Raw genomic sequence first — 23,597 nt, 5'->3', positions numbered from 1 at the left:
CAAACTTTTCGCGATTCTGACTATGAACTTCCGGTCTTGAGTAGTGGCAATGTGACTTTAAAGATATAAGCACGAGACCACCGGTCACATGGAGTAACGCAAAATCGATATTCTTCTGACCATCACCTTTAATTTAATATAATCTCACAACTCTCAACTAAGCTGACTGTGCTTTGTTCTTCATTTCCAAAATGACAATGCTGGTACTTTTTAAATTTCATCACCCAACCGTCAACTCTCCAAAACGTTAAGTGCCAATGTCATTCTCAAGCTGTTCATTTTAATTCGGAACATCTCATACTTACCCATTTATTGTATCCAATAATCTAGAGAGCAACATCATAATCAGACAAAGACACAATTAAGTTCTTGTAACATTGAAGTACCCATTTATTAATATTTGTTTCTGTTAAGAAACTGTCACTTGATTGACAAATTTTATCAATGAAAACAATCTATCACAATACAAATATATGGCAACTCTAAAAGTTGTACGTGCCGCAGAAAAACAGTTAAATCTAGCTCCCAAAACCTAAATTTATCAAATTTTAGTATTAAAAAGACTGCATAGGACATCGCCCCGTAATTGCTTAAAATAGGAGTTCTTCTTACACCGTATTTTGTGATTATTTTAATACTTGAATTTAAGATTTAGAAAGTTTCCATGTCTTTTGAACTTCAAGTATTATATCTATATTATATCGATGAACTAACAATCTAAATGTTAAAGTCACCATGCCGTGATCTTCCGGTAAAAACTGTGGTTAAAATTGAGTTAAAAAAAATCATAAATATTATAAGGATATTGGTAGGACATAATTTAAAAGTCTATTTACTTATATCTATTTCAAGTTTAAGCGTGCGAAGCCTTTTCCCGACAGCTACTTTTGTCACTCTATGTAGGATTGAAGCCATGTTTACTAATTATTACGCGAATTTTACGTGATGAAGTGTGTCAAAATTTGACATGAAATATCGTCATTTTGAAAGGGCCAATTGGCACGTGCGTGTCATTGTATAATATCACCCAACTCTTCACGCAGGGAAATCTAATTTAATTCCTTATTATTTTGTATCTTTGACACGTTTCACATCCTGGGAGTGGTATTAACGGGGGGAGAGTTAATGACTTCTACTAATTAAGAAAAAATAACGTTAGCGGCATCGTAACTTTAAATAGTTGCATAAAGTGGATGATTGAGGCACGTGACTCCAGTATCAGATTTACTCCATAAAGTTATGCCTACAAAATTTTCACACTGAACTCGGTACTCTAACTCATGTTGATGTGTCCTGTTATAGAAAATATTCACTGAGTATCTAAATAAATATACAACATTTGATATGGCGCCCTATCTAGCTAACATAAGCCACTCTAAAGCGCTTTACAGTACATGGATATACAATTAATACAATTAGCATATCCATTAATCAATACTATTTTGACGTAATTCGCAGGAGCTGCCTTAGCAGGCGCTAACTACTAGTCCTATGCCACCTGGCTAATATCTCCCTATGTGTGTATGCCTGCGTGTGTGCTGGAGATATATTGTGTAGCTAAACAGGTACTTCGTCGCATTGAACTAACAATTATGTCCTATTTATATAGACATTACTAGCTGGGCTAGTTTTGTAGGGTTACCCTCATAGAGATGATAAATGTGCCCAGGCTGTGATACTATAGGTTATTTAGGCGAGATGAAAAGTGGCTTCAGTGTTTATCAAATTCGGTCGCCTAGAAATAAAAATCACAACGACCTTCTAAGCTATCTTAAAAGGGTCGATTAATGCAACACGTGTATTGACATGTATCATATGCAGACGAGATGAGAACTTATTGTACCATGTGTCGAATCGAGGCGCTCTCATGGGTTAATCACAATCGGTCGTCTGGGCGCGATATAAATGGCAACATCGTAAGTTACCTAAGAGTGATCGCTTAAAGTCGAAATGAACAATAACTTACTTCGGTAATAAAACTAGGGAGCGTCTGAATGTAATATTTATGCTAGCTTCGTTAGGTTAAAGTGTGGGCATCATTTGACAATCATATTGACGGTGTCTTTTGGATAAGCATGAAGGTTTCGTTGGTTATCATGCATGTAGTTATCTAGACAACGGTACCAAACCATATTATTTCCGTCCAGACTATGGTTACGTGCAGTAGAGCAACGTTATCTTATTTTCTGTGTACAGAGTCCCTACTGGATCATCGTAAAGACCGGGTAAAGTCCCCACTGATGAGGACAGATGTCGCGGCAGTCATTTCCTTCAAAAATCATTCTAAAACGGTTTCAGGATGTCGAGCATCAGATTGTACCTGACCTGCTTTGCCCTTATAGTATATGGCTTTGACTGGGAAACAGCGAGGAGACCAATACAAATCATGTTCCCCACGTAGGCAATTTTGCAGGATTTGAGATTCTATGACTAGGACCTGATAGGGTGGCGATTCCGTGACTGGTCCCTTTGTTGGTGTACAACCGGCGTCATCTGACCTTTGCTATGAAAAACCGCAGACATATAGTGTAGATACAGACACAGACACAGATTAGTTACGTATTTATATAGTGTAGACACAGACACAGATTAGTTACGTATTTATATAATGTAGACACAGACACAGATTAGTTACGTATTTATATAATGTAGACATAGACACAGATTAGTTACGTATTTATATAATGTAGACATAGACACAGATTAGTTACGTATTTATATAATGTAGACATAGACACAGATTAGTTACGTATTTATATAATGTAGACATAGACACAGATTAGTTACGTATTTATATAATGTAGACATAGACACAGATTAGTTACGTATTTATATAATGTAGACATAGACACAGATTAGTTACGTATTTATATAATGTAGACATAGACACAGATTAGTTACGTATTTATATAATGTAGACATAGACACAGATTAGTTACGTATTTATATAATGTAGACATAGACACAGATTAGTTACGTATTTATATAATGTAGACATAGACACAGATTAGTTACGTATTTATATAATGTAGACATAGACACAGATTAGTTACGTATTTATATAATGTAGACATAGACACAGATTAGTTACGTATTTATATAATGTAGACATAGACACAGATTAGTTACGTATTTATATAATGTAGACATAGACACAGATTAGTTACGTATTTATATAATGTAGACATAGACACAGATTAGTTACGTATTTATATAATGTAGACATAGACACAGATTAGTTACGTATTTATATAATGTAGACATAGACACAGATTAGTTACGTATTTATATAATGTAGACATAGACACAGATTAGTTACGTATTTATATAATGTAGACATAGACACAGATTAGTTACGTATTTATATAATGTAGACATAGACACAGATTAGTTACGTATTTATATAATGTAGACATAGACACAGATTAGTTACGTATTTATATAATGTAGACATAGACACAGATTAGTTACGTATTTATATAATGTAGACATAGACACAGATTAGTTACGTATTTATATAATGTAGACATAGACACAGATTAGTTACGTATTTATATAATGTAGACATAGACACAGATTAGTTACGTATTTATATAATGTAGACATAGACACAGATTAGTTACGTATTTATATAATGTAGACATAGACACAGATTAGTTACGTATTTATATAATGTAGACATAGACACAGATTAGTTACGTATTTATATAATGTAGACATAGACACAGATTAGTTACGTATTTATATAATGTAGACATAGACACAGATTAGTTACGTATTTATATAATGTAGACATAGACACAGATTAGTTACGTATTTATATAATGTAGACATAGACACAGATTAGTTACGTATTTATATAATGTAGACATAGACACAGATTAGTTACGTATTTATATAATGTAGACATAGACACAGATTAGTTACGTATTTATATAATGTAGACATAGACACAGATTAGTTACGTATTTATATAATGTAGACATAGACACAGATTAGTTACGTATTTATATAATGTAGACATAGACACAGATTAGTTACGTATTTATATAATGTAGACATAGACACAGATTAGTTACGTATTTATATAATGTAGACATAGACACAGATTAGTTACGTATTTATATAATGTAGACATAGACACAGATTAGTTACGTATTTATATAATGTAGACATAGACACAGATTAGTTACGTATTTATATAATGTAGACATAGACACAGATTAGTTACGTATTTATATAATGTAGACATAGACACAGATTAGTTACGTATTTATATAATGTAGACATAGACACAGATTAGTTACGTATTTATATAATGTAGACATAGACACAGATTAGTTACGTATTTATATAATGTAGACATAGACACAGATTAGTTACGTATTTATATAATGTAGACATAGACACAGATTAGTTACGTATTTATATAATGTAGACATAGACACAGATTAGTTACGTATTTATATAATGTAGACATAGACACAGATTAGTTACGTATTTATATAATGTAGACATAGACACAGATTAGTTACGTATTTATATAATGTAGACATAGACACAGATTAGTTACGTATTTATATAATGTAGACATAGACACAGATTAGTTACGTATTTATATAATGTAGACATAGACACAGATTAGTTACGTATTTATATAATGTAGACATAGACACAGATTAGTTACGTATTTATATAATGTAGACATAGACACAGATTAGTTACGTATTTATATAATGTAGACATAGACACAGATTAGTTACGTATTTATATAATGTAGACATAGACACAGATTAGTTACGTATTTATATAATGTAGACATAGACACAGATTAGTTACGTATTTATATAATGTAGACATAGACACAGATTAGTTACGTATTTATATAATGTAGACATAGACACAGATTAGTTACGTATTTATATAATGTAGACATAGACACAGATTAGTTACGTATTTATATAATGTAGACATAGACACAGATTAGTTACGTATTTATATAATGTAGACATAGACACAGATTAGTTACGTATTTATATAATGTAGACATAGACACAGATTAGTTACGTATTTATATAATGTAGACATAGACACAGATTAGTTACGTATTTATATAATGTAGACATAGACACAGATTAGTTACGTATTTATATAATGTAGACATAGACACAGATTAGTTACGTATTTATATAATGTAGACATAGACACAGATTAGTTACGTATTTATATAATGTAGACATAGACACAGATTAGTTACGTATTTATATAATGTAGACATAGACACAGATTAGTTACGTATTTATATAGTGTAGACATAGACACAGATTAGTTACGTATTTATATAGTGTAGACATAGACACAGATTAGTTACGTATTTATATAGTGTAGACATAGACACAGATTAGTTACGTATTTATATAGTGTAGACATAGACACAGATTAGTTACGTATTTATATAGTGTAGACATAGACACAGATTAGTTACGTATTTATATAGTGTAGACATAGACACAGATTAGTTACGTATTTATATAGTGTAGACATAGACACAGATTAGTTACGTATTTATATAGTGTAGACATAGACACAGATTAGTTACGTATTTATATAGTGTAGACATAGACACAGATTAGTTACGTATTTATATAGTGTAGACATAGACACAGATTAGTTACGTATTTATATAGTGTAGACATAGACACAGATTAGTTACGTATTTATATAGTGTAGACATAGACACAGATTAGTTACGTATTTATATAGTGTAGACATAGACACAGATTAGTTACGTATTTATATAGTGTAGACATAGACACAGATTAGTTACGTATTTATATAGTGTAGACATAGACACAGATTAGTTACGTATTTATATAGTGTAGACATAGACACAGATTAGTTACGTATTTATATAGTGTAGACATAGACACAGATTAGTTACGTATTTATATAGTGTAGACATAGACACAGATTAGTTACGTATTTATATAGTGTAGACATAGACACAGATTAGTTACGTATTTATATAGTGTAGACATAGACACAGATTAGTTAAGTATGTATATAGTGTAGACATAGACACAGATTAGTTACGTATTTATAAAGTGTAGACATAGACACAGATTAGTTAAGAACATGACGTACTGAAAATGTTTAACTTCTCTGAATCAATAAGTCAATAAAGACAAACTATAATTTATTAATTACATATTGAAGCTATCCCACAATCCCCTCTTGGATTGTATACAATGCCATTGAATCAATTCTTCAGCTCAGGCGAATCGGTACAACAATAATAATGTTATTAAGTACCCGGTACAATTAGTACACTGTTATTAGATATCCGGTACAATTAGTACAATGTTATTAGATATCCGGTACAATTAGTACAATGTTATTATATACCAGGTACAATAAGTTAAATGTTAAATAGTATAATGTTATAAGATACCCGGTACAATTAGTACAATGTTATTATATACCTAGTACAATTAGTACAATGTAATTAGATACCCGGTACAATTAGTACAATGTTATTAGATAACCGGTACAATTAGTAGAATGTTATTATATACCCGGTACAATTAGTATAATGTTAATAGATAACCGGTACAATTAGTACAATGTCATTATATACCCGGTACAATTAGTACAATGTTATTAGATACCCGGTACAATAAGTACACTGTCATTAGATAACCGGTACAATTAGTATTATATCATAAGATACCCGGTACAATTAGTACACTGTTATGAGATACCCGGTACAATTAGTATTTTATTATTAGATACCCGGTACAATTAGTATTATGTTATTAGATACCCGGTACAATTAGTACACTGTTATTAGATAACCGATACAATTAGTACACTGTTATTAGATACCCGGTACAATTAGTATTATATTATTATATACCTGGTACAATTAGTACAATGTTATTATATACCCGGTACAATTATTACACTGTTATCAGATACCCGGTACAATTAGTACACTGTTATTAGATACCCGATACAATTAGTATTATATTAATATATACTCGGTACAATTAGTATTAAATTATGAGATACCCGGTACAATTATTATTATATTATCAGATACCCGGTACAATTAGAACACTGTTATAAGATACCCGGTACAATCAGAACACTGTTATTAGATACCCGGTACAATTAGTATTAAATTATGAGATACCCGGTACAATTAGTATTATATTATTATATACCCGGTACAATTAGTACACTGTTATAAGATACCCGGTACAATAAGTATTATATCATTAGATACCCGGTACAATAAGTATTATATTATTAGATACCCGGTACAATTAGTACACTGTTATGAGATACCCGGTACAATTAGTATTATATTATACGATACACGGTACAATTAGTATTAAATTATGAGATACCCGGTACAATAAGTACACTGTTATTAGATACCCGTTACAATTAGTATTATATTATTAGATACCCGGTACAATTAGTACACTGTTATTAGATACCCAGTACAATAAGTATTAAATTATGAGGTACCCGGTACAATAAGTACACTGTTATTAGATACCCGGTACAATTAGTATTATATTATACGATACCCGGTACAATTATTACACTGTTATTAGATACCCGGTACAATCAGTACACTGTTATTAGATACCCGGTACAATTAGTATTATATTATTATATACCCGGTACAATTAGTTAAATGTTAAATAGTACAATGTTATTAAATACCCGTTACAATTAGTACAATGTTATTTATTACCCGTTACAATTGGTACAATGTTATTATATACCCGATACAATTAGTTAAATGTTAAATAGTACGATGTTATAAGATACCCGGTACAATTAGTACAATGTTATTATATACCCGGTACAATTAGTACAATGTTATTATACACCCGGTACAATTAGAACAATGCTATCAGATACCCGGTACAATTAGTACAATGTCATTATATACCCGGTACAATTAGAACACTGTTATTAGATACCCGGTACAATTAGTATTATATTATTAGATACCCGGTACAATTAGTGCACTGTTATTATATACCCGGTACAATTAGTTAAATGTTAAATAGTACAATGTTATCAGATACCCGGTACAATTAGTACAATGTTATCATATACCCGGTACAATTAGTATTTTATTATAAAATACCCGGTACAATTAGTACAATGTTATTATATACTAGGTACAATTAGTACATTGTTATCAGATACCCGGTACATTTAGTACAATGTCATTATATACCCGGTACAATTAGTACAATGTTAATATATACCCGGTACAATTAGTACAATGTTAATAGATAACCGGTACAATTAGTACAATGTTATTATATACCAGGTACAATTAGTATTTTATTATAAAATAACCGGTACAATTAGTACAATGTTATTATACACCAGGTACAATTAGTACATTGTTATCAGATACCCGGTACATTTAGTACAATGTCATTATATACCCGGTACAATTAGTACAATGTTAATATATAACCGGTAAAATTAGTACAATGTTATCATGCAGCGAAAATGATCTTATTTCTGGCTGAAATGATTTAATAAATGCAAGTTAGAATGTCTTACTATCCGATTTTTTCGATCATACAAATATTTGCTAATTAAGAAACACTGTTACGATTAAAGTCGCTATTCTTTCCTTTTTACAGAGCTCTGTGTATCACTGTCTGACCTGTGTCTAGTGCGGTTTGATATATTTAAACAATTTATGTTTCGGTCCGTTTTCCGGTCCATGTTTTTTTGGTTACAACACTTCCCTAAACACTAACGACCTGCAATTTTCCGGATGTACTTAAAGGACAACACCAGCAATCATTGTTATGTTAACTGGTGTTAAATTTTACCTAAGCACAGCCTCATCAGTAACGATGGACAGCCTCACGCTGTAGATAATTAGCACTAACAATCGGGGACCGTTTACACCCTTGTTTCGCTCATTTATGTGTCGTTAACACACTCTCTGTGTTGTCTGATTTTTGTAATCTTAATAGCTACTGACACACCGAAGGATTGATTTGTCCAAGTATCACTCACATGTGTTAGCGATGAGTGAGCTGTGAAGATCACACACCTCATTGCCTATAATTTAGATCAGTGAGACTGAGGTTTTACTTATAACGACACATTTCTGAGTATACACGCAATGTCATACCACGGACAATACTTTTATACTCAAAGATTATATTATTAATAACGGCAATAGCATAAAGATCATTTGTAAAATATAACTCGCTAAAAATAACTATATTGTGTACCTAGGTATCACGTTAAAACTCACTATTACCATTTATGTTTTGATGGCTCAGACGAGAGATGGCGCCGTGGTATCGGATTCCGCAGTTAAATCATGCATATAAATCAATGTACTCTTTGACTCAAAGAAACGAATGTTTAGATGTTCTAAATAGATACCGATATAACTAAAACCGTTGACGGATTCTTACCTTGTGAACTATTAACGTTTCGCTCTATTCACAGTATTGCGTTTTCATTATTTACCATTGCATAGTATTTTTTACCTTTCTCCTTTTTTAAGCCAAAACAAATTTGATTGCAATATTTTTATGTATGTATAAGATATTCTCAATATCGGTATATTTTTTCTATTTTATTCCAACAAGACATTATCGATGTATACGTGTGTGCGGTTATAATGGTGGAAAAACATAACTAATCAAGGCCACTTGCCTTGCCTCATGAGTTGATTGTTTTTCCAACATATTTGTAAGAGCGTTTGCCTGTTAAAATAATACATGCACGCGCATGATCTATCGTCCAATAATACATGGTTGTTAATCAATGAAAATTGTCGTTCATCGCAAACATGGTATAATTTTAAATAAAAAAAAGATTGTTTTACGTGCACGATCTGATGGTTATGCCAAAATACAGCAATTGTTTTACAAAATTTTCAAAAACGGTTTAAAGGTTACATTACAGTTACAGAAAGGGTTTGGAAGTGATCAGCCATTCATTTTCATGTCACGGCAAATTCGACTGCAATCCGTCAACTTGACAATAAAAATACTGAATCCTTATTTTTCATTTTCACATTTTTGAAGCGTCTTCGATGGCATGCGAATGAATAAGTAACTGCTATCTTAAACTTCTTTGCCACAGGCAACGTCGGGGCAACGCAAATGAAACCATGGAAAAGGAATTATTTATTACTTGACGGGTTCCTAAGTGCAGATTTTGTAAAATGGAATTATCTAACTTTTTTTTACACTGATTTCTTGCAAAAAATCTTAGACACCAACAAATACAAACAAAGCGATTTTATAACAATTGCACTTAAATCCATTCCGGTTTTAACGTCGATAAAATCAATCTTATCAACACTGGTACTATAAAATACTAATATCAAATATCCCAGAAAATGTCAAAACCTACGTGAGATAGAAAAACATGCAAGGGAAATCTGATGAACTTTGGCCCGGGTACTTAAGGTACTTGGCATTACCTTGTGTGATAAACAGAGCGATATATATATATAACATATGGCACAAGAAGAGCGATATATATTTATATATATCATATGGCACAAGAGGAGCGATATATATAACATATGGCACAAGAAGAGCGATTTGTATATATATTACATATGGCACAAGAAGAGCGATATATATATATAACATATGGCACAAGAAGAGCGTGTGACATTAATGTAGTCATGGTGAATGTGACGCCAACTTAGAATCAAATATGTTTGAGAAATATCTTTCACTTGTATCTTTACAGATATACTGACTCAAAATAAAATGTATAAATCGCTTAAAGAATCAACAACCAACGAACCGCTTTAGCGATTTTCGAAGTCAAACTGAATAGTATAAAAGAAAAAGAATTGTAAAAACTGAAGTTAAAACGTTGTTGGAAATTTTTAAGTAAAGAAGTTTACCAGGCTCTTTATTACTCCGGAAAAAGTGAAAAAACACCGTAAAAATAAAGCACCGGTAAAATACGATAAAAGCACCGGTAAAAACAAAAAAACAAAAAATAACCATTACAATACAAAAAAAGGCACTGGTACAGAACAAAAAAGGGACTACAAAAAAGACAAAAGTAAAAACAAAAAAAAGGAACTTGTAAAAAAAAACCAAAAAAACACGGTAAAATACAAAAAAAAGAAACTGGTAAAATACAAAAGAAGGCATTGGTAAAATACAACAAAAACACATAGACAAAATAAAAAATGCACTGGTAAAATACAAAAATGCACTGGTAAAATACAAAAAATGCACTGGTTAAATACAAAAAATGCACTGGTAAAATACAAAAAATGCACTGGTAAAATACTAAAAATGCACTGGTAAAATACAAAATAATGCACTGGTAAAATACAAAAAATGCACTGGTAAAATACAAAAAAAGAAACTGGTAAAATACAAAAAAGGCACTGGTAAAATACAACAAAAACCCCGGTTAAAATACAAAAAAAGGCACAGATAAAATAAACATTTTAAAAATCTACAAGACCAGATATGATTCATCAAAGAGTGTTTAAAGAAACCTGTGTCATCCTATGTCATTAATACTCAAAACATCTATAAATACCGGAACATTTCTCGACGACTGTCAATGTGCCAACAAACCAGCTATATTTGAAGAAGGAACACTGAATGAAGCTTTTAAGTATAATCCAGTATGCTCACCAGCGTCGTATTACAGATAACGGAGTGAGTAACTCCTGTTCGCGGATGACACGGAAGCGTTCAGAGCAATAAAGGGTTGGGGATGTTGTAGGAATTTACAAGCAGAAACAGCGATCGGAATCTGTCAATTACATTTTTTTCTAGACAAATATCAAACGTTACGCATGAGACACTCCAGTACTGATGAAATGAAATACGCCCGTAAGGAAATCGCAGAAACAGAAGAACTTGTGAATTTCGAAAGTTATTGGTGTCGCCATGAGCAAAAGATTATCATTTTCTAAGCATAATGTGAAAGCACGAACACGTATTAAGCTTATTCCATCATGGTAATTTAAGGAGAACAATGGAATAATTAACTTTGAGTTGCTGCACAGATCATTGATTAGATCACACATTAAATCACGTATGGTGCCCTTATCTCAAAAACACATAGAAACATTCGAAAAATGTACAACGCCGAGCAACAAAGCAAATAGCTGTCTTAAAAATCGCATCATGAACTGAGCGATTACAAAAGCTAGAATGATCAACAATAAAATACAGCACGTGACGATATGATGGAGGACTACAAAATATGACTGTGAAGTCGTTAACATGTGGCCAACAATTTGAAATTAATGAAAAGCTGTATATAAGACACGTATTCGAAAAATCAACCGAAAACCTTTGTAATAAAACTTAAACTGTGAATGTTGCAACTTGTACATTAGTGTGTTTAAAATCCGAGCTGATCAGCAAAGGATTTTACAACTTAGCATCTGTTTGACTTTAAACCTGGATTCGGTAATAGACAAAGTGATCGACTTTCAAGTTCATTATCAAAATAGATTCAGTCTCATTCTACACTTCTTTCATCAATGATATTTACAGTATGAAAATGTTTCAGACAAGAACCTTCTTTGTCAGGTCATTCACATCTACCCACGGTACCCGATACGGAGAATCCTGGGGTACCCATCTTATTCTTAACTGCAAGGAAATGGCTAATGTTGGCTTAAGGACGAGATGAACTCAGGCCCAATTATAAATCATTCCCACTACACAGCAGGCAATTATCGATCCGCATCAAGTGATTCACTCCATTAAGGAACCACCTGTGCTAAGAGACCGCTTTTTGTATTCCCTATTGTAGTGATTTCACTGCACCGTGAACTCAACCTGCATTAAGAGACCACTTTATTTATTTACTCACTCGTCTCTAATACAATTTTGACTGTATTTAAAAGGAGAACAAAAACCAAAATGTAAATATATTAAACTGGCTGTTCTCGGGACGATTTCCATTGAACATATTTCTAAGTGAAAAACACGTTCACCTACAAAGGAATGTCTGAGAGTTCGACTCTTTGTATTGAACTCTTAACAGTCAAATATAGATCTACTTTTAGCGTCTATAAATGATACTGAACTCCAAGGGGCACTCTCGTAGGACTAAGATAATGCCAGATAGATATTTATTTTCCCGGCGAGACAGTCCAGTAATGGAAACATTTCTCATGGGCTTTGTCGAGATTTTCTAGCAGCAGAATTATTCGAGCTTTATCGTACAAACCGTTAATGTACATCGTATCTCACTGAACCGGATTCTGACATCACGGGAAACTGGTTTCCAAGGAGATTCACTTCGGAAACACGTTATTTTTAATGTTCTAATTAAAAACCAACTTTCCGAACTAACAAAGGTCCAATGTGCTGAAATTCGATACATCAGTGTTATCTGAACATAAAAACTGTCTTTTCGGCCTGTAAAATCATTGTTAACTGCATGGTTATAAATCGTCGTAGTACGGCCGTTAAAGTGACTAATATTTTGCCGATATAAACCATCTTGTTTGCCAAGTTTTAATGAATAATAATTTTAATTAAACATTTTGTTTATCAATTATCTACTCAGGTAAAATACTTTAATGCTTGATGTTTCTAATATAGCACATGTTTTTACTCAACTAGAGAAATGTTCTCTTTCATACAATTAGTTTTACAGTAGTTTTGGGTATGTATGTCTCTGCTTGTTTGTTTTCCGGCAAGTGCATTGTAAGTTGTCACTGTGACCTACTGTTACAAAGTGAAGAATTATGTGTCAACTGTATCTCTGTACAACCTCGCTGAAATGTCACACTTTGGATACACGTTTAGTCATCTGAAGCGACTTATCATTCTGACGAAGGACTTTTCCCAGACGTTAAGTAGACAGCTTTGGCATGAAATAATGGATGTGGGACATAAATCGCGGATGTTTCAAAATATTGCAACGGGAAGAACACATCAAGTATAATCTGTTTTGTTGTCCTCATATACAGAGAGCAATGGTGCTCGGTGGAGGAGACCACCTAACACCGGGTTAGATACCAACGTTTGTCCTCATATACAGAGAGCAATGGTGCTCGGTGGCGGAGACCACATAACACCGGGTTAGATACCAACGTTTGTCCTCATAAACAGAGAGCAATGGTGCTCGGTGGAGGAGACCACATAACACCGGGTTAGATACCAACGTTTACCAAACGGGTATTGAGGGTAATTTTCACTACTTTGGCACCTGTAAGTGGTGAGTGGTAGTAAGGTACTACTCACTGACTGATGCTATAATATACATACGCTTACTAGTTTTGTTTTGTTTAGCGTTGTTAAAATGAATATTGATTACATATCAAAATCAAACATTATATTCCAAGTCCGAGAAGGCCATCGCTTCCTATCACAAATTCGAACCAATCCATTTGGATTTCTAGTGTGCATGTCAAATATGAATTATGTTGTCATGCGCGTTTTTTATTATGTCTTCACCTACACGAAACTAGATCTATTTTCTTTCGAGTATATGACACGTTGAGTATAATTGGATTTCGTCTCGAAGCCTTTCCTTCCCTAGCTCGCTCTTACGAAGTTCTTTCTTTTTTCAATCCTTGATAATCATGTCATTTGTCTTAGACTCGCTGTGCATTTGTCAGCCTATTTCACTGCGCTGTATGTATCTATTAATCAATGAACCGAATGTCGCTGTCACTGAAAATCCAAACAAATACAGGAAACTGATCGGCTTTACACAGTGAATGTAATAACCGATCCTAGTAAAAGTGCAAGACAATCTTTTCTATTTCAACACATAAGAAAATCCTTCTATTTCGTTCTAAGTAATTTAACAAGATGTCGTATACCGAAACTCGTTACCGTCTGTATTACTCTCTGTTGGGGAGACAGTGCTATCACTCATCTTTGGAGAGGAGGTCATGTTCACAGTTTATCAGGAATCTAGTGCAGTTACACAACTATTTTCACACAGAATGTTATGCAGTGAGAAACAGCGAAGATAACGACAGAGAATGAGATGACTTTGAGACCAGTGTTTAAGATAAACAAACCTAACTTACTCTCTTACATTCAGTCAACCAATTAAACGATTAAAAATTGCAACAAAATATTCGAAAAAACACACCAAAACCAGTCAAACTATTTAAATCGACGCCTACTCATACTCAGTGTGTTAACCTAGATCCAATAACACAATGGGGTTAACAGACAAAACGATATATAGCCTGGGCCAAAACAAGTGAAGGTTTATTGTCAAACCCTTGCATACTTGTAATCCAAATAGTGGAAAATACTAATATGGCGGCAAATTAGTATTTGTTGACCTTTTGAACGGCTTTGAACTACCATCAGGTGACATTCAGAAAGGTATATTTTTATTCCTACTAATTAGAAACACTGTATAGTTGGCCTTATTAATGGCGGATTTAAATTCGCTACACTTGCGGTCATAAAAGTTTAGTCGAAAATGAATAGCCCTACCCAAATCATATAATTACCATGAATCATAATATATACAAATACACACTAATATGTATTACAATTGTACATATTTACCCGTTTACTGTCGGAAAAACCCCATTCAAACAAACTTCAACGGCTTTTTTGCATGTGCCTTTGTCGATACCAATTTGATTTATACACTACCTAACCTACCAGGTAGAATCTTCGGTAATCCCGCCCCTTCAGGCCGAGTTTACCAATGTTTCTAGCAGGGGACCACGAATAGTTAGTTGACTAGGCGACATTGCGCCACATTTAATCCCCGCAAAATAGCTTCGATCGGGACAACCAATAAATATTTCCCCTGTCAAATTTAACACGTTTTCAGTATATATGTTGCAAAATAAGATGGAACACCTTGGATTAAAAATATTGTTACTTATAAATTTGAACAAGGCAGTTTAATTTTGAATCTGAAATGGCGAATATTTAGCGTCTAGGTAAGGTGGCTCCTATCAAAGCTCGAAGAGCTAGGTTGATGAAAAACATTTTTTGCTTCATCACCTCATCTTGCTAAGCCACCTAATAAGACAGCTGACTTGAAACAAAATGTGCTTGATAAGCCTGATTAGGACAAAACGGGCAATCTTTATATCTATATGATCGCGTTAAATCCAGAGGCTGCACCCAGTCTCATTAGAACAATACTTTATAGTGGAATTGACCTTTATTTATGAGAAAAGCGAAATTAAATTGTCTGTGAATCCAATTCATCACCATAAAAGATATATAATATTATAGTTTATGGCGAAATTCGATTTTAAAAAGAGATGAAATTTCCAATGTAATGTATCGCCCCTTATCCACCTACATACCGCCGTGTTAACGTGATTGGAAGACCATCAGCGCGTGATAACGAACACTTTTCTAGGGATTCGAGGGGATTCTCCAGTCAACAACTCAGGGCAACAATCTTGGTTAGGTCTCACTCACCCTTGTCGTGTCGATTGATGTATACAGGTAGCCGCCGTACTCTATATTCTCTAGAAGGAACGTATCAAGGTATATGCTACCTTACCCAATACACCAGTGAAATGAATTAAAACAAATCACTTGACTTTGAGGAATTGACTTCACAATAATGGCTGTTACCATTTCCCCTTGGTGAACCTACAATGTACCAATTTGTCCCAAAGGGTAGAACCTCTTAAAAAAGAAAAAGGATGAGTTTCCTTGGCCCAAATCCCTTCAAAGGTACCTAAAATGTATTTCTTTGATACACGTATCCCATTTCCTTGGTTGAACACCAGACTATCTGCCCGAAAGGACGTACACAACTTTTTCATAGAACATTAGATTCCCATGGTGTAAAGATGGATCCTGCCAAATTGGAATAAATCCCTTCATTTGTTATTCAGGAGTGTCCTTTTAGAGATTTACCCCGTTTCCCCTATTGGTCCAGAAACCACAATAACGTATTTCGTCTGTCCGGGATTGATCCTATTTACTCCCTTTTTCCCGAAGGCACACGAGTCCTTCGAGCAGCGTTGTAACCAGGAAAATTCAATAGGGATTTTGGTTAAAACTGCTGTCTTCGCAATTAAAGCCATACATTTTGAAGACTAACCACTAACTCCAGTTCACCATCGTGACTCTAACCGGAAATCAGACACTAGACTATAATACAATAATAATTAGAATAGAGTACGGACAAGAATATCCGGAGGCTTATTTTTTATATCAAAAATTTGAATTTATACTTATTTGTTAATGTATATGTATGACGAATACTGATACTTGATAGAATATTTTGAACAGTATGAACATTATTTAAAGGCGATTCTAGACGCCCATGTACCTTGTATGTATATATATATATGTGTGTGTTTATGTCATAAAATTTTAAAAATAGAATATAATAAAAAAAAAAAAAAAAAAAAACCCACTAACTCCCTTTATTGGCCTGATTTAGAGACAGTTAGCATTGATGTATTCCCCGGATCCACGGACGATCCTTGCCAAAATTCCTCGAAATTCCTTCAGCCGATCTGAGTTGGTAGTTTTCAGGCGAAGAGTTAACGAAAGACGCTTGGTTTGGCTGGCCAGGCTATTCAACAATGTACACTAATCCTGATATATGTCGGCATTGTAGGTTTGGTCATTGATACATCATTTACAGTTTATCAAATATTGCAGGATATTTCTTCAACGTGCTATTATGTATAAACACATACGAAGACCATACATCAATATATAAATACACAATCTTTGTCTAGATATGGATCTGGGTTGCTGCCCCAGTTTGTCAAAAACATGGGGGTTTCATTTCATTTTCGTAAGATTTTAGTCATAAAAAGGTATTTTAGTTATCTTGCTGTACAGCATATTCTGGTGAAAAAAAATACATCGCAAAAATTGCTGCATGTCTAATCTGAAACAACAGAAAATGAACCTACTGGATAAATGTGTCGATCAGCCTAGATGTTCACGCGAACATAGCGACAGAAAGTTTTAGTCTTGATAAATGAAGTGTACTTATAAAGAGAAGGTAAAGCTCGGATAGGCTATATTCACCCCTTAACGCTCCTGCGCATGTCAGAAGGTCACACTGTTCCTGTCCGCTGCGGATAGTACGGGTGTCAACTTCGTCTGCACGCAAGATATATAGCACAGACACTTACAAATGATACGGGCAAAGATAAGTAGAAGTTAATTGACCAACGTCTCAAACAGTGAATTGAATTATACAAATCGATCACAAGCATAAGTTCGTCAAATGGATTAAGTTTTGAATTTTAAAAAATCAGATTGTAAACGGCTTGAAAAGCATAAAGCTTAAACAATAAACAACTTGAATACGAAAGTTTTATAGTTACCCACATGTTCATAGTGTGTTCAGGTTTAAGAGAAAGGATCATCTATCTTGGAATGAATTGTCCACACATGAGATTATATGTTTTTTTACAATTAAATAGAAATGAAATAATAGCAATTGCTTGTGTATTTGAATGCCCTATCAACAGTATCATAGTGAAGTCGGCTTCACTGGTACCTTGGGTGATACATGTAACTATATCGAGTTCAGGAGTGTGCTGGTTCGGTAACACATGTCTCAAAACAAAGGATCAGTGGTTTGAGACTGGTTACAACAATACGTTTTTATTATATACACGTTACACTGTAAAGCCAGGAGTCAGTTAAGTCGATTTCATTGAATTATTATGACAACGATTGTCAAATAAAACACCATAGAAACCATAAAAAGCAAACAATATAAAGAAGAACTGAACGGCCTTTTTGTAATTGGTATGCAGATATGAACACCAGTAAATACCAAATGTCAATTACCTGTATTGATACCAATTACAGAAATGTTGTCAAATTCGTATACTTATATTCGAAAAACATTAAGTGTGTACTGTGAGCGTATCGTCGAATGTAACAATCTAAGTCCCTTGAACAATTCGCTCTCAAAGGACTGCCAGGCGTCACATTGACAAATCTAAAAATAGTAGCATAACCAAATCATGACGCATCACTTACGTTCAATGAGCGTGATTTCCTTTATAATTTGTGAGCATGCCAACGTGAAAGAAGAACTAAGTATTGAAACAGGAGCAGCGGTAAATTTAATTTATGCATTCCCAAGTAAGAAGACACATGAGTAAGACTTCTATAAGGACCAATATTACTACCGAAAAAACTGATTTCTCATAAGCCTTCAAAGATTTGGTGCATAATATAAAACGCTATACAAATTTCAGAAACACACTTGATGAAGTTTTTCTTTTCGATGGAACTGACGTTATTCCATAGAACTGTGTTCATGGTCAAATGCAAATATTCTCTGCTCAACCTCAAAATAAAATTGAAATAAATGTGTATAAAAGACATGTGGAAAAACGTTGTGGAACTTAGCCAAGATTTAGCTGACCATCATTCGCATGTTTATTGTTTTTCGTCTCGCACAAGATTTCGGTGAGTTTGCGCAAATAGCTTGAGTTTAAACTTGATAACTTTTTTAAAATTAATACGGGACTAGATCTATTGGGGATTGTAACCGCCAAAATAGAGAAGTCGCCTTATTAGTCATGATTTACGTGATAATAGCTTGACTATACATTTGGTATAGGCCGATTTGGTCGCACTTACCACGACAACACCTAAAATAATAATAATAATAATAATAATATACAACATTTATATAGCGCCCTATATAATTTGTAAAACTATTCTAAAGCGCTTCACAACATATGGATAATAGTATTAGTTATAATTGTGAAACAAACACAAAGGTTTACAATCACGTAAAATAGATGGTAGCTGCATGACACCATACATATTACAGTGTAAAATCATCGTAAAATGATTTAGTGATTCCTGTTTTATGAAAAAATACACATTTGGAATATAAAAATATCAAATTAAAGTCTTGAAAATAAAAACAACATTTTTACATACTTCAGAAGAACGCGCTCGTGGGAACACCACAGCACTATATACAGACAGGTGGCCACGGGGCTGTTAAGGAACACATGCTGCTGGTGTTGCTCTCGTTCGACATTGTACTGTAATCTGATTGTGAAACTGGCTTGAAATTCAAGGCTGAGATTACAATCAAACCAACTGATATAATAACTTCTCTCATTTTCATATTACAGGAAAGTGAACACGATGTTATGTTAATAACTTCTCGTCTTCAAAATCCATACTTCCATGTATTTATCTAAATAACGTACGTGTTTTCTATTTATAAATGAATCTGCGGTGCATTAATTTTGCAGTTAACAATATTCTAGCCGGTTAAAATCAACATATGAGTTGTTTAAACTAAAATATAAATATTTAACCGGGAATGGTTATGAGGACAATGCTGGGTATATACATCAGGAATTACCATGACTTTTTGTTATCCCCTATGTCAAAAAGGATGAGTTTACAATTCTTAAAGACACCAGCGAAGGTTGCAGCGGCTACTGTGAATGGTCATCGTCGGATACCCACGGGTGATTTCGCTTCGGTACTCACTCATCACGTCATCGGTGATGAGTGAGTACCGAAGCGAAATCAACCGTTGGTATCCGACGATGGTGAATGGTGTACTTTAAAGCTTCTAGTTCTCATAGAGATCTAATTTCTAGAAGTTTGAGTTGTCAGTATATATTCTGAATAAAAATGCAGTGAAATATTTGTTCTGTACATCACAAAGACCGACTTAGACGATATACAAATGTATATCTGCAAATTATATTTTTGTGTTAACCGCCAAAAATATAAACCCAACGCCAAAATAAAATAAATAGCATGTTATTGTTTAAACAAATCGTACCGAGGAAACTTAACGTGATATATATGCTCTTTCAAACAATCTTGCGCCAAAACAGGAAATCACGGCGTGAACGCTTTTTGCTGTTTCTCTCGTTAGTCAGACTCCAAAATGTCTTTCCATGCGTAGGATTATCTCCATAGCAAAATTGATTAGAGTTTTGTTGTGTGAATAAAACGACAATTGTTTATGCTTAGATTTTAATTGTTCCCAGTGGAGCACATGCATTTTAAATAATTGAAAGTAAAGGATCCTTTTTCTGTTTGCCGTCCGCCCACGAGGAAGTAGAAACAAATTGCTTCCCTTCTAAGAGGTAAACATTTGTACGTTTATTTTGCATGACACTGATTTAAAAACTTCAAATTTTATATATATCGGAACACCAACGATGACAATTAATTGTTTGACAGCCTCAGCAAGTATTTAATGTTTAACATTCTTGTTGATAAGAAGATAACTAGTAAGTTCTGTTCAGTAAAACACACGAGAAAAACTATGATTCAGATCGAATCGCAAACCGTAACTTTCGAAAGCGCAAAGTTATGATAATCAATACTGACAAATATACCTATTTTTGCAGTAATATATGATAATAAACATGTACCTTTCTTAAGGTAAATATAGGTATTTGCTGACTCTTGAAAGATGATATTCCACTTGTGACGGTGATTTTAGACGATGATACATGCAAATTATCGGAAGGTGTTTTGAACTTCTTGCGCGGTTGTTCGGAGTTGCAGGTCAATATTGCGTATTCGCAAGAAAAAAACCTCTGAGAGCGGTGTTGGCCAATCGGAACAAAACAAGAACGGAAGTGTTTATTTTCTTTAAATTTCATTTTCATGTATTATGTGAAAATATTAGTGCCTTGTACTTATAAATGTTATGTTGTAGACTCGAGAAGAAACGGGAATAATTCAACATCTCATATTTAAGTTATCAAAATACTCTGTAGTATAAAAAACGACCAATCGTTTTCTCACCTGACTCCCTATATAAATACTAACAACTTTGACTGTTCCCCAGGAACAATTTAAGGATCAACAGTTAAAAATATAAACCGGACAATAGTTTTGACTAGTGTCCGGCAAACTAGTTCGCGGACAGTGGCGGCAACAAATCAGATTTACCAGTCAATAGCCTGTCAGTCGGCGCTCAATGATACGGATACTATCAGAAAGCGTTTATTTTTCTTTGCTCAGGTAACAAATCTGTATTGTCTTAACAATCAATAATCTGAACTAGTTTCTGGTATTTACTTACATGTGTATGACGTAACATTTGTTACCCAAGTCCGCGGGTATATCGTTATGACGTCACATTCGTTGACCCGCCCAGGGGTAATTAGTTATCACGTCATTCAATACCCAAGCTCTCAAGTATTTAGTTATGACGTCACATTTGATATCCCAGCCCTCGAGTATTTAATTATGACCTCACAATCGTTGCCCGAGCCCCTAAGGTATTGAGAGTATTGCATCGCTGATTTCTGATTTCCTTGGTTTTTCTGACATTTTAAAATATTTTCAAACATTATACATGCGTATAAACATCTGTTTTATAACATCATGAAATGTGACAGGTTGTCGTTCTGTCGTTCTGTGTTGTTGTGACGTTTTAAATGGACGCCATATAAATCAGTGGAAGTTTAATTGTGTTGTTTTGTTACGTATATCATAAACAACAACGAGTTGACCAATGCATATGTATACACTTGTTATCGCCAAACAGGAAATAACGATCATTGAATTCCTTTTCCGTTCATAAATTTGTCTTTTTTGCTTTTTCGTATCAGAACATGCATTTGAAATTCTCGATATGCAATCTAGTTTTACTTTTCAGTCGATGTACACGCAAGTCGAACGACCTCCAAATTAAGTACTTTACTAAACATACGGATAATGAACCATAACCTACTACCTAACAACAAAAACCTTGATCTTCGTTTCATATTTCCTCCCTTTATGTCTCTTTTTCATTTACATATTACATAACTATCATATCTACAAAACCAAATCACTTACCTTTTTTTTGTTCCTTGTTCTAACATTGTCCCTTCTGTCAATATCCTGCCCGGGCGCCTTCGTCCCCCAGATCTTGAAGGCGATACGAAAGTATGAGAAGTTGATGATGATTAGTGGAATCAGGTATTGAACGACCAGCAAATACATATAATAATATCTCCCAAAAATTTTTGACGGCCATTTTGGATTACAAAATAGTATTTTGTCTCCTTTTGGGGTAAAGTTCAACCCGACCCGGAAGTGCACAGCCATCGGTAAACTGGACGATATTCCAACCAACCAAATTACCGCCAATACGACGGCAGCGACTCGTTTCTTAAATCCGGCTTTCAGAGGGTAGATGACGGCGATGTATCGATCTATAGCGATGACAGTTAACGTAAATACACTGACGTTGACACTGACGTTCGTTACAAACGGAGCAAGCTTGCACATGAAATAAGGCAGTACCCAGCGTTGTAAAAGGGCCGCCTGGAACTGAAACGGAATGGAAAACAGACCAATAATAACATCTGCCAGGGCAAGATTGGCGATGAAGATATTTGTCACTGTTTGCATCTTCTTGTTAGCCATGATGACGTAGATGACAATGCCATTACCAATAACGGCAAAGAGGGAAATGGATCCGTAAAGGAAAGCTAGCAGGACAATGAGTCCGACTGGAACGTAATACAGTTCTACCTGTCCCGTGGAGTTCCAAGATTTGTTGGAAGCATCCGGATAAAAGTGATAGGTCTCGTTCCAGACAGAGATATTATAACTATCATAAGCGTCGTAGTCGAAATTTCCAAGAAGATCCAT

At 34.0% G+C, this 23,597-nt stretch overlaps 1 protein-coding gene across 1 annotated transcript in view; it reads right to left on the bottom strand.

Annotated features, from left to right (window-relative positions):
* The window catches only part of LOC110448943 (neuropeptide Y receptor type 2-like), a 184,575-nt gene extending 160,978 nt beyond the window's left edge, over positions 1–23,597 (bottom strand). The window contains exon 1 of the mRNA XM_021495458.1: positions 22,797–23,597. Coding sequence (XP_021351133.1) covers positions 22,797–23,597 — 801 coding nt within the window. The remainder of the gene's footprint in view (positions 1–22,796) is intronic.

The sequence above is a fragment of the Mizuhopecten yessoensis genome, unplaced genomic scaffold (assembly GCF_002113885.1).
Source record: "Mizuhopecten yessoensis strain PY_sf001 unplaced genomic scaffold, ASM211388v2 scaffold4401, whole genome shotgun sequence".
In the NCBI taxonomy this organism is placed as follows: domain Eukaryota; kingdom Metazoa; phylum Mollusca; class Bivalvia; order Pectinida; family Pectinidae; genus Mizuhopecten; species Mizuhopecten yessoensis.
The sequence above is the reverse complement of the archived record's forward strand: the minus strand, read 5'-3'. Positions and strand labels throughout refer to the sequence as shown.